This window comes from Leptodactylus fuscus, chromosome 6 (genome assembly GCF_031893055.1).
Source record: "Leptodactylus fuscus isolate aLepFus1 chromosome 6, aLepFus1.hap2, whole genome shotgun sequence".
Lineage (NCBI taxonomy): Eukaryota > Metazoa > Chordata > Amphibia > Anura > Leptodactylidae > Leptodactylus > Leptodactylus fuscus.
This window is the reverse complement of record NC_134270.1, coordinates 182474236-182487479: the sequence shown is the minus strand read 5'-3', so window position 1 is coordinate 182487479 and position 13244 is coordinate 182474236. Positions and strand designations below refer to the sequence as shown.

At 42.8% G+C, this 13244-nt stretch overlaps 1 protein-coding gene across 1 annotated transcript in view; it reads left to right on the top strand.

Moving 5' to 3' along the window:
* The window catches only part of PLAUR (plasminogen activator, urokinase receptor), a 37704-nt gene that overhangs the window by 18375 nt on the left and 6085 nt on the right, over positions 1-13244 (top strand). The window contains exons 3-5 of the mRNA XM_075278145.1: positions 10445-10564; positions 10845-10991; positions 11185-11328. Coding sequence (XP_075134246.1) covers positions 10445-10564; positions 10845-10991; positions 11185-11328 — 411 coding nt within the window. The remainder of the gene's footprint in view (positions 1-10444; positions 10565-10844; positions 10992-11184; positions 11329-13244) is intronic.

Sequence of the window (13244 nt, the reverse complement as noted above, 5' to 3'; positions counted from 1 at the left end):
TACTATAATACTACTCCTATGTACAAGAATATAACTACTATAATACTGCTCCTATGTATAAGACTATAACTACTATAATACTACTCCTATGTACAAGACTATAACTACTATAATACTACTCCTATGTATAAGAATATAGCTACTATAATACTACCTCCTATATACAAGAATATAACTACTATAATACTGCTCCTATGTACAAGAATATAACTACTATAATACTACTCCTATGTAAAAGAATATAACTACTATAATACTACCTCCTATGTACAAGAATATAACTACTATAATACTGCTCCTATGTACAAGAATATAACTACTATAATACTACTCCTATGTAAAAGAATATAACTACTATAATACTGCTCCTATGTACAAGAATATAACTACTATAATACTACCTCCTATGTACAAGAATATAACTACTATAATACTACCTCCTATGTACAAGAATATAACTACTATAATACTGCTCCTATGTACAAGAATATAACTACTACTATAATACTACTCCTATATACAAGAATATAACTACTATAATACTACCTCCTATGTACAAGAATATAACTACTATAATACTGCTCCTATGTACAATAATATGACTACTATAATACTGCTCCTATGTACAAGAATATAACTACTATAATACTGCCCCCTATGTACAAGAATATAACTACTATAATACTACCTCCTATGTACAAGAATATAACTACTATAATACTACTCCTATGTACAAGAATATAACTACTATAATACTACTCCTATGTACAAGAATATAACTACTATAATACTACTCCTATGTACAAGAATATAACTACTATAATACTACTCCTATGTACAAGAATATAACTACTATAATACTACTCCTATGCACAAGAATATAGCTACGATAATACTACTCCTATGTACAAGAATATAACTACTATAATACTGCTCCTATGTACAAGAATATAACTACTATAATACTACCTCCTATGTACAAGAATATAACTACTATATTACTACCTCCTATGTACAAGAATATAACTACTATAATACTACCTCCTATGTACAAGAATATAACTACTATAATACTACTCCTATGTACAAGAATATAACTACTATAATACTGCTCCTATGTACAAGAATATAACTACTATAATACTACTCCTATGTACAAGAATATAACTACTATAATACTGCTCCTATGTACAATAATATGACTACTATAATACTGCTCCTATGTACAAGAATATAACTACTATAATACTGCCCCCTATGTACAAGAATATAACTACTATAATACTACCTCCTATGTACAAGAATATAACTACTATAATACTACTCCTATGTACAAGAATATAACTACTATAATACTACTCCTATGTACAAGAATATAACTACTATAATACTACTCCTATGTACAAGAATATAACTACTATAATACTACTCCTATGTACAAGAATATAACTACTATAATACTACTCCTATGCACAAGAATATAGCTACGATAATACTACTCCTATGTACAAGAATATAACTACTATAATACTGCTCCTATGTACAAGAATATAACTACTATAATACTACCTCCTATGTACAAGAATATAACTACTATATTACTACCTCCTATGTACAAGAATATAACTACTATAATACTACCTCCTATGTACAAGAATATAACTACTATAATACTACTCCTATGTACAAGAATATAACTACTATAATACTGCTCCTATGTACAAGAATATAACTACTATAATACTACTCCTATGTACAAGAATATAACTACTATAATACTACTCCTATGTACAAGAATATAACTACTATAATACTACTCCTATGTACAAGAATATAACTGCTATAATACTACCTCCTATGTACAAGAATATAACTACTATAATACTACTCCTATATACAAGAATATAACTACTATAATACTGCTCCTATGTACAAGAATATAACTACTATAATACTACTCCTATATACAAGAATATAACTACTATAATACTACCTCCTATGTACAAGAATATAACTACTATAATACTGCTCCTATGTACAAGAATATAACTACTATAATACTACTCCTATATACAAGAATATAACTACTATAATACTACGCCTATGTACAAGAATATAACTACTATAATACTGCTCCTATGTACAAGAATATAACTACTATAATACTGCTCCTATGTACAAGAATATAACTACTATAATACTGCCCCCTATGTACAAGAATATAACTACTATAATACTACCTCCTATGTACAAGAATATAACTACTATAATACTACTCCTATGTAAAAGAATATAACTACTATAATACTGCTCCTATGTACAAGAATATAACTACTATAATACTACTCCTATGTACAAGAATATAACTACTATAATACTACTCCTATATACAAGAATATAACTACTATAATACTACTATGTACAAGAATATAACTACTATAATACTACTCCTATGTATAAGAATATAACTACTATAATACTACCTCCTATATACAAGAATATAACTACTATAATACTGCTCCTATGTACAAGAATATAACTACTATAATACTACTCCTATGTACAAGAATATAACTATTATAATACTACCTCCTATATACAAGAATATAACTACTATAATACTACTCCTATGTACAAGAATATAGCTACTATAATACTACCTCCTATATACAAGAATATAACTACTATAATACTGCTCCTATGTACAAGAATATAACTACTATAATACTACTCCTATGTACAAGAATATAACTACTACAATACTACTCCTATGTACAAGAATATAACTACTATAATACTACCTCCTAGCTGTGAGGACGTGTTTTTGTAGCTCTCCTGAGGCTCCTGATGTCTGGAGATAGCCCAGGGCGGGGCCGCCCTGGGTGGGGAAGTTCCCCTGCCAAGGCCCAGGCTCCAAGGCCTTCTCTGGGAAGCAATTCCCAGACAGCTAAAAAAATGGATGGAAATCCTAAAGTCCCCAGTAATGGGAATCGTGTCCAGTGTGTCAGCAGTCCTAGTGCAGCAAGCCAAGATGGGAAGAAAGTTGTAAAGGAAGAAGTAACGGAAGCAAGCAGTAGTACGGTGCAACAACCAAGCAAAATGGTTGAATGTAAGGAGCAAACTTTGCAGCCTGTGCAGACTCCATTGCAGGTTGCAGGTGTCCAGTCCACCCCACCCTCCTGCAGACAGAGGAGAACATCCCTGGAGAAGCAGACCATGCAGGAGAACATGCAGCAGTCTGTATTGGTACGGTCTGAGCGGACAAGATCTGGAAGCGGTAACTACAAAAATGTAGTGAAGGCAGTGGAGGAGATCAAAGGGAGACCAGCGGGGAAGCTTCAAGGTACCAGCAGTACAGTCACTGGAAATAAACTGGGACATAGTCCCCAGTCTGGACATTGTGGGCCCATGGCAGTGACAACAGCCGTAGCATGTCAGAAATCACAGGCTACACCAACCAGAAGCCATACTGGGGGTAACCAACCTGCAAAGCTTTCCAACAATGCACAGACTGTCACAGCTACTGAGCGAGCACCAGAACTGCGCCTGGCAGATGAGATACCAGCACTGGTCAAGCGACTGGAGACATTGAAGGCCAGTAAAATATATCTGCAGAGACAGATTGAATGTGCGTATAATCTAAAAAAGTCTGCATGCCCTGAGAAACTGGTGTTACTGGACAGGAAGCTGAGCGCACTGGCGAAAGAGCTCGCCGAGAACGTACGGGAGACCGAGACTGTACTGGAGCAAATGGGACCGGTGGGAGAATCATACAGAAACCAGCAGCGGTTCCAGGAATACCAGAAGTCACCATCACCTTGTGCTAAAGCTGGGTCTGAACCCTCTCAAGGTGGCAGCCAGCAGTCCCATGTAAAACCAGTTCTGCAGCCAGCAAGTTTCCCTTTTAAGGAAGGGAATTTGTACGGGAAAGCGACCAGTGTTCAGCAACAGCAAAAACCTGCAGCAGTTCTCAGCAAGGCACCACAAGTCCCAGCAACCAGCACTTTGCAACCAGGTCATGGACCCCTGCCTAATGGTAATGAAGTAGCAGCTGTGCAGACACCACAAGTCCCAGGAGACAAGTCATTGCAGCAGGACTATGGACTCTTACCTGAAGGTACTGGGGGAGTAACATATTTGGGGTTACAGGTTGTGGACTCTGTTGTGCAGGACTCTGCTGCCGCTGACTGTAGTGGTAATATGGACTCTGCTATGCAGGACTCTGCTGCCGCTGACTATAATACTAATATGGACTCTGCTGTGCAGGACTCTGCTGCCGCTGATTGTCTGACTAATGTGCCTGATATTATGGATATTCCTGTATGTGATAACGGCCCAGCAGGGGAAGGTGTTTCTGGGGGGGATCCTTCACTATCTATGGCGTCAGACCCCTCTGCAGTCCAGTCTCTGGAGTCTGGTGATATTGCAGACATAGAGGTTGATGGTGGGGCGGACACAGGACAGTCCAGTGTGCAGGACTTTCCCCCTCTAGATACTCGCACAGTAGCAGAACCACATGGTACAGGTGCTCAGCAGCCCACACAGCGCCCACAAACACGCCAAGATGGCGGATCCGGCCGTACCTCCTCAGGGAATGCCTGGAGCCGCGGTGCTCCATCTTTTGCATCAAACTCCAATTATACAGGCCAGGCTTTCAGGAGGAGGAATGTAGTCAGGTTTAGGCACGGAGGTGCCAAGGAGGATCTGCCGGATAGGAGGTTTGTGGTCCGAGAGCTCCTATGTACCCAGATGGGCTTTGTGCCGACTGATATCCTGGCCGTCATAAACCTTCCTGACCGCCAGGGGTATGATGTTAGTTTTAAGCTGATGTCTGATCTGGACCGGTTCTGGGCCAATCTCACCAGGTTGAGAGATACGGAAGGTTGGGATAAGTTCAGTTTCATCCCCATCTCTAGGCCAGATACAGCCTCTGTCACAATTGTATTTTGGAATGAAGCCGTTCCCCCTCAGGACATAGTCATCTGGCTCAGGAGGCATTGTGACCTCATGTCCGATCTTAGTAAGAACAGGGATGAAGACGGGGTCTGGACCGGTGGGTGGAGGGTCCTGGTGAAGTTGCGTCAGCAGAACAACATAACCCAACATCTGCCCAATTCGTTCTTTATAGGCCGAGAAAAAGGGATCTGCTTCTATGCGGGTCAGCCTCGCCGGTGCTTCAAGTGTGGGAAGGCCGGCCATGTGGCCAGTGTATGCTCCATGGTAAAGTGTAGCCTATGTAATGAAATGGGCCACGTGAGTGCCACATGCCAAAGCATTAGGTGTAACCTGTGCGGTAGGATCGGTCACCCCCACAGAGATTGTCCTGATGCCTGGCATAACATCTGTAAGGATAGCCCTGATGAGGACTTGCTGGCAGCGGCTGATGACATACAGGAGGAGGAGGAGGCGCTATTGTCAGGGTCAGTAGTCACGGAGGCGGAGCCTCAACCACATACAGGTGATACCACCCAAGACCAGGCCGAGTCAGGTCCCATTGAGACGACCATGGAGGTTGTCGAGCAGGTTGTACAACCCTCAGTGGTCGTCTCTTCTCCTGCCCGATCATCCAACAATAATAAAAGGAGGAAGAAGGATAAAGCCAGCCGTAAGCCTGAGGGTGAGTGGACCACGGTAGAAAAGCCCACAAAGATGAGAGTAAGTAGTGCAGGCGAGGTCACTGCAACGGGGAATAGATTTAGTGTCCTATCAGAGTCAGACGGAGAAGCAGAACTAGACAGAGAACTCTCACGAATGATGGCGGAGTATGAGGATGAACCAGAGGGCGATCCTCCCAATAAGAGGAGACCCCACCGAGATGAGGGGCAGTCCGAATCAGACATGGAAACAGCTGGTCACCAGGACACCTCTGACTCTGATCTATGACAATGGGGCCCATCTCTCTGTTTCTCATATTCCTAGTTGTTCTGATGGCAGGTTTCTATCTTAAAGTTATCTCTAGTAATGTGAATAGCATCCGAGCAAGGAGGACAAGACACGCAGTGTATGAACATCTGAGATATCTTGATGCCGATGTCTATTTCTTACAAGAAACCCGTTTAAATACTTTAGGACTAATACGAGAAGCAGAGAGAGAATGGAAATCTGGCCCGTCCTTCTGGTCTCTGGCTGTGGAACCTTATGCCGGGGTTTCTATACTGTTTAACACCCCTGATGTCACCATACACAGATTCACTGAGGTTCTGATGGGGAGGTGCCTGGTTTTAGAAGTTACCATCCGAGGCAGAAGGCTCCGACTCATTAATATCTATGGTCCACCGCAGTCGGTGATGGAAAGGGCACGTCTGTTTGATGAAGTCAAGCAGTACTTGTTTACATCTGTTCCGGTAGTCATGGCAGGGGACTTCAATGCCACCATGTCATCCAGTGACAGACCTACTGGTCGGCCTCTCACCAGGGACTGCAAGGTCTTAAGCAGAATTATTTCACAGGCTGGTCTGTCTGATGTGTTTACTGAGGGTGGTAGGAAACCAAAATTCACTTACTCCTGCGCTGGTAGATGCAGTCGGATAGACTTAGCTCTGGTCAGTCCCGCTGAGCATGTTAGTGAGAAAAGTGAAAAGACAGTCCCTTATTCTGACCATCTGGCTTTGTATTTTTGCTTGGGCTCCACAAAACGCCCTGATATTGGGAGAGGCCTATGGAAGCTCAATTCCAGCCTCTTGGACGATGACTGTGTCCGGAGTTGTGTCCACTCTCTATTTCAGAACCAGCTTGAGAGAGTGGTGTTTTATGACAACATGGCAGACTGGTGGGAGGATGTCAAGGAGGAGATCAGATCCCTCTTAAGGAGACTGTCAGTTAAGAAGGGGAAGAGTAAGTATAGCCAGTATCTCAGGCTGCGGAAAGAATTAGAGTCACTCTATTCGGCGGGCGGGGATAACCAACAGAAGATTGACCGGCTGAAATCTGAGATCAGTCAGTATCAGTACCGCAGGTATACATCCCTGGTTCTTGAACGGGATTATGGGTCCTTAGGGGCTCCGGATCCTTTTGAGAATTGCAGGGAGCGGGTGGCAAATAAATCGGTCACAGGTCTCACTGACTCCCAGGGTGTGTTACAGGAGTCTCGGGAGGGTATCCTGGGGGTGGTGAGAACTTACTATGCTGACTTGTTTCAGAAGAAGGTTTTGGATAGAGAGAAGGTGGCTCAATTCTTGGAGGCAACTCCAGGTCCTGATACTAATGATTTGGACTTTTCTCCTTTGACAGCAGAGTTAACAGTGGAGGAGGTGAAAGAGGCCATAGATAAGTTACATCTGAAGAAGGCACCAGGTCCAGATGGGATTACAGCTGAGTTCTATAAGAAATTCCGAGACCTCTTGGCACCAATCCTCGTGGATGTATACAAAACTAGTCTAGAAAACCACCTGATGCCTCCATCCATGAGAGTGTCCTCCCTGATCCTGCTGTCTAAAGGTAAAGAGCCTAGTGACATCAAGAACTGGAGGCCGATTGCCCTCTTGAATGTCGATAGGAAGATTCTTGCAAAAATTCTGTTCTCTAGATTAGTTTGTTTGTCCCCGGCACTGTTGGCAGGCTCTCAGTTTGGCACAGTTAAAGGGCGGAACATCTCTGGAGCAGTTATCTCGATAAGGGAGATGTTTGAGAGATGTAAAGCTCTGAGGTGTGGGAGATATGTTGTGAGTCTTGACCAGGCTAAGGCCTTTGACAGAGTAGACCATGAGTATCTATGGGCGACTTTGACAAAGTACGGTATTCCGGGACAATTTGTGGATTGGCTGAGAACTTTGTACCGTGAGGCGGAGAGCTTTCCTCTGATTAATGGTTGGCAGGGTGATGCTTTCAGGGTTGAGGCAGGGGTGAGACAAGGTTGCCCACTGAGTCCATTACTGTATGTGTTTGCCATAGACCCGTTTCTTAGGTCACTGCAGGAGTGTGATTTTCAGGGGGCGCCGGTCCCCCACTGCTTGCCCCTGAGAGTTGTTGCCTACGCGGATGATGTGACTGTGGTGATATCTGAGCCTCGTGAGGTGGAGATGTTGTCTGCGGCCATCAGAAGTTACTCAGAGGCCTCCGGGTCTCTTGTCAACCTTGAGAAGAGTCAAGCTCTCTGGACGGGTCATACTGGTCCTACATTTGATCTGCCGCAGTTTGCCCAGGCCTCCTCCTATATTAAGATCCTTGGGGTGAAATTCGGGAGGGATGATAATTGCAGACTAAATTGGGAAGAAAAGTTGGAATCCGGAAATGCAAAGGTTCAGCGATGGAAGAACTGGAGGCTGACCTATAGAGAAAGGGTTAAAATGTTGAAGACTTACCTGGTCCCTGTCTTCTTGTACGTCTCTGTTGTCTTTCCTTTGCCAGAATCTTTCTCCGCTAGGCTCTTTAGCCTGTTCTTCCAACTTTTGTGGGGGAACAGGTTGAACCCAGTAAAAAGAGGGATAACCTACCTACAGAGGAGAGAGGGTGGGCTGGATATGTTAAATCCAAGGGTGTTTTTTGACTCCATGTTTCTAAAAGTAAATTTTGGTTGCCTGGACTCAGATAACAGCTCCCTGTGGGTAAATAGTATCAGGAATTGGATATTGCCTTTTGCAGAATCCTGGGTGCGAGGCGGCAGCCTTAAGAGGGGTCGATCGACTCGTGACTACCTCCCCCAGTATCTGGACTATGGCATAAGGTGCCTGAAAAAATGGGGTATTGAAAAGACCTATCTGGTGAGTAAGACCAGGAGAGATCTGTATACCAGGGTATGTAAGACTTTCTATTGTCTCCAGCCGGCATTGAGGGACTGTACATCTATAACCCTGCAGGATAGTCTGAGGCTCCTCACTGGTCGGAGGCTCCCTGCAAAGTTCTTTGACATTGCCTGGCTATCTCTGCATGGGAAACTTTTTGTAAGAGGCAACCTAAAACATCTCAGTGTGACAGATCGGGCATGTCCATTAGGTTGTCAGCAGGAGGAGACCATGGCACATTTTATATCAGAGTGCGGGGGAGGGCGAAAGATCTGGCAGGAAATATCCCGGAGGCTGAAAATTCCCCGATTACAATCACTCAAATACCCCGAAATCATATATGGCATCCCAACTAATATAGGTGACATTAACCGGGAGACCCTGTATATTATTATTACTGTCATCAAATATTATCACTGGCATACGAGGACCCAGGTGTCCCTACACAGAGAGCCCTTCCGTCATATGACCGCTGTCACATATATCATATCTGAACTGAGGTGGATAAAGTCTCTGGAGGTCAGAAAAAAGTCTGATAATGTAAAATTGTGGAGAAATGTATATATCGATTGCTGAATATTCTGATAACACTGCAAATAAGTCTGTTCATTTATTTATGGATTTATTTATTTTTTTCCCCCTCTTTATCCTGCCAGCAATGGACTCTTAAGTTAAAGTGATTCTCATTTTTGTTATCTGACAGACATGTCTGATTTATGTTATATTATTATTATTATTATTATTAGTTATTAATTCTGCTAGAATGTAATGTATTTTTGTTTTGTTTTTACTAATAAAAATTACCTCCTATGTACAAGAATATAACTACTATAATACTGCTCCTATGTACAAGAATATAACTACTATAATACTACTCCTATGTACAAGAATATAACTACTATAATACTACTCCTATGTACAAGAATATAACTACTATAATACTACCCCTATGTACAAGAATATAACTACTATAATACTGCTCCTATGTACAAGAATATAACTACTATAATACTACTCCTATGTACAAGAATATAACTACTATAATACTACTCCTATGTACAAGAATATAACTACTATAATACTACTCCTATGTACAAGAATATAACTACTATAATACTACTCCTATGTACAAGAATATAACTACTATAATACTACTCCTATGTACAAGAATATAACTACTATAATACTGCTCCTATGTACAAGAATATAACTACTATAAGACTACCTCCTATGTACAAGAATATAACTACTATAATACTACTCCTATGTACAAGAATATAACTACTATAATACTACTCCTATGTACAAGAATATAACTACTATAATACTACTCCTATGTACAAGAATATAACTACTATAATACTACTCCTATGTACAAGAATATAACTACTATAATACTACTCCTATGTACAAGAATATAACTACTATAATACTACTCCTATGTACAAGAATATAACTACTATAATACTGCTCCTATGTACAAGAATATAACTACTATAATACTGCTCCTATGTACAAGAATATAACTACTATAATACTGCTCCTATGTACAAGAATATAACTACTATAATACTACTCCTATGTACAAGAATATATCTACTATAATTCTACTCCTAAATGAATATAATTTACACAATTTTGCTTTACCAATTAGTAAAAATAATCGATGACATCACTTCCTCTTGTACATTCTGTCACGTGTCTTCTTGTTCCTTCTCGTCCAGCTCTCGGCCTCCACTGCTATCACTTTAAGGGTCTTCCAGACCACGTTTCTCAAGAACAGGAAGTGAAGCCATGTGAGGTCACACAGCCGTACTGCAGCTCTTCTGTTGTCACATACAGCAGTGAGTAGATTTCTTGCCACTTATATCTTCTGAAATGTCATCAGTGAGGTGAGTCCTCCTCCATCTCTTCTGAGTCCTCCATCATGAATCTTGATGACATGGGCCTCCATCTTGAGGAGCTCCATCTTGGTATGGTCTACAAGAACACCACTTTGAGATTTTGAAGATTTTGATATCTCAGGTCTTCCACTGTCTCCAGGGCAGGAGGTCACAGGGGACAGTGGGTGGACGGGTTCAATGTCGTAGATGAAGAGTTGTAAAAAATTCTTCTCCTTCTCAGATATGCTGAACGGTGTTGTCCTAACTAAGGGATGTTCCTCTGCTGAAACCTGCAACCAAACCCAAATGGGCTCCCTCATATTCATCGAGACCAGCAACACCAAACTCTGCTGTGATACCGACCTGTGTAACCAAGACTTGGTACCAGGTGAGCAGATCTTCTAAACGTTACCTGGCTCAGTTTGTGTCCATGTCTTCAAACCAAGAAAATATCTCCAAAGCACATTCATAAAAGGAAGGTTTTATGACCCACCGAATCCTCCAAACCAACCTTTCAGGTCTCCTTCATTCAAGAATTACAGAAGCAACCTTCCTAATGTGCGTCTACATCTCAATTTCAGATCTTGGGGAGGATTTCCGCACCGAGTGCTTGGCCTGCCATGGAACACCTTCATCTTGTGATGGTAGAAATCTCCCAAGTCTAAGGTGTGGACCTTCTCAGAAATCTTGTATTGAAGTCTCCATCACCACCGCATTGAATCAAGGTAGGTTCTTCCAGGTCGGTGAGCAGATAGATAGGTTACTGTCACCAGAACCAGTATATCACCCCAGCCCTGCAGATAGATAGGTTACTGTCACCAGAACCAGCATATCACCCCAGTCCTGCAGATAGATAGGTTACTGTCACCAGACCCAGCATATCACCCCAGCCCTGCAGATAGATAGGTTACTGTCACCAGACCCAGCATATCACCCCAGCCCTGCAGATAGATAGGTTACTGTCACCAGAACCAGCATATCACCCCAGCCCTGCAGATAGATAGGTTACTGTCACCAGAACCAGCATATCACCCCAGCCCTGCAGATAGATAGGTTACTGTCACCAGACCCAGCATATCACCCCAGCCCTGCAGATAGATAGGTTACTGTCACCAGAACCAGCATATCACCCCAGTCCTGCAGATAGATAGGTTAGTATCACCAGGACCAGCATATCACCCCAGTCCTGCAGATAGATAGGTTACTGTCACCAGACCCAGCATATCACCCCAGCCCTGCAGATAGATAGGTTACTGTCACCAGAACCAGTATATCACCCCAGCCCTGCAGATAGATAGGTTACTGTCACCAGACCCAGCATATCACCCCAACCCCACAGATAGATAGGTTACTGTCACCAGACCCAGCATATCACCCCAGTCCTGCAGATAGATAGGTTACTGTCACCAGAACCAGCATATCACCCCAGCCCTGCAGATAGATAGGTTACTGTCACCAGAACGAGCATATCACCCCAGCCCTGCAGATAGATAGGTTACTGTCACCAGACCCAGCATATCACCCCAGCCCTGCAGATAGATAGGTTACTGTCACCAGTACCAGCATATCACTCCAGCCCTGCAGATAGATAGGTTACTGTCACCAGACCCAGCATATCACCCCAGCCCTGCAGATAGATAGGTTACTGTCACCAGACCCCAGTATATCACTCCAGCCCTGCAGATAGATAGGTTACTGTCACCAGACCCAGCATATTACTCCAGCCCTGCAGATAGATAGGTTACTGTCACCAGACCCAGCATATCACTCCAGCCCTGCAGATAGATAGGTTACTGTCACCAGACCCAGCATATCACCCCAGCCCTGCAGATAGATAGGTTACTGTCACCAGACCCCAGTATATCACTCCAGCCCTGCAGATAGATAGGTTACTGTCACCAGACCCAGCATATTACTCCAGCCCTGCAGATAGATAGGTTACTGTCACCAGACCCAGCATATCATCCCAGCCCTGCAGATAGATAGGTTACTGTCACCAGACCCCAGTATATCACTCCAGCCCTGCAGATAGATAGGTTACTGTCACCAGTACCAGCATATCACCCCAGCCCTGCAGATAGATAGGTTACTGTCAACAGAACCAGCATATCACCCCAGCCCTGCAGATAGATAGGTTACTGTCACCAGAACCAGCATATCACCCCAGCCCTGCAGATAGATAGGTTACTGTCACCAGACCCCAGTATATCACTCCAGCCCTGCAGATAGATAGGTTACTGTCACCAGTACCAGCATATCACCCCAGCCCTGCAGATAGATAGGTTACTGTCACCAGAACCAGCATATCACCCCAGTCCTGCAGATAGATAGGTTACTGTCACCAGTACCAGCATATCACCCCAGCCCTGCAGATAGATAGGTTACTGTCACCAGAACCAGCATATCACCCCAGCCCTGCAGATAGATAGGTTACTGTCACCAGACCCAGCATATCACCCCAGCCCTGCAGATAGATAGTTTACTGTCACCAGACCCCAGTATATCACCCCAGCCCTGCAGATAGATAGGTTACTGTCACCAGAACCAGCATATCACCCCAGCCATGCAGATAGATAGGTTACTGTCACCAGACCCAGCATATCACCCCAGCCCTGCAGATAGATAGGTTACTGTCACCAGA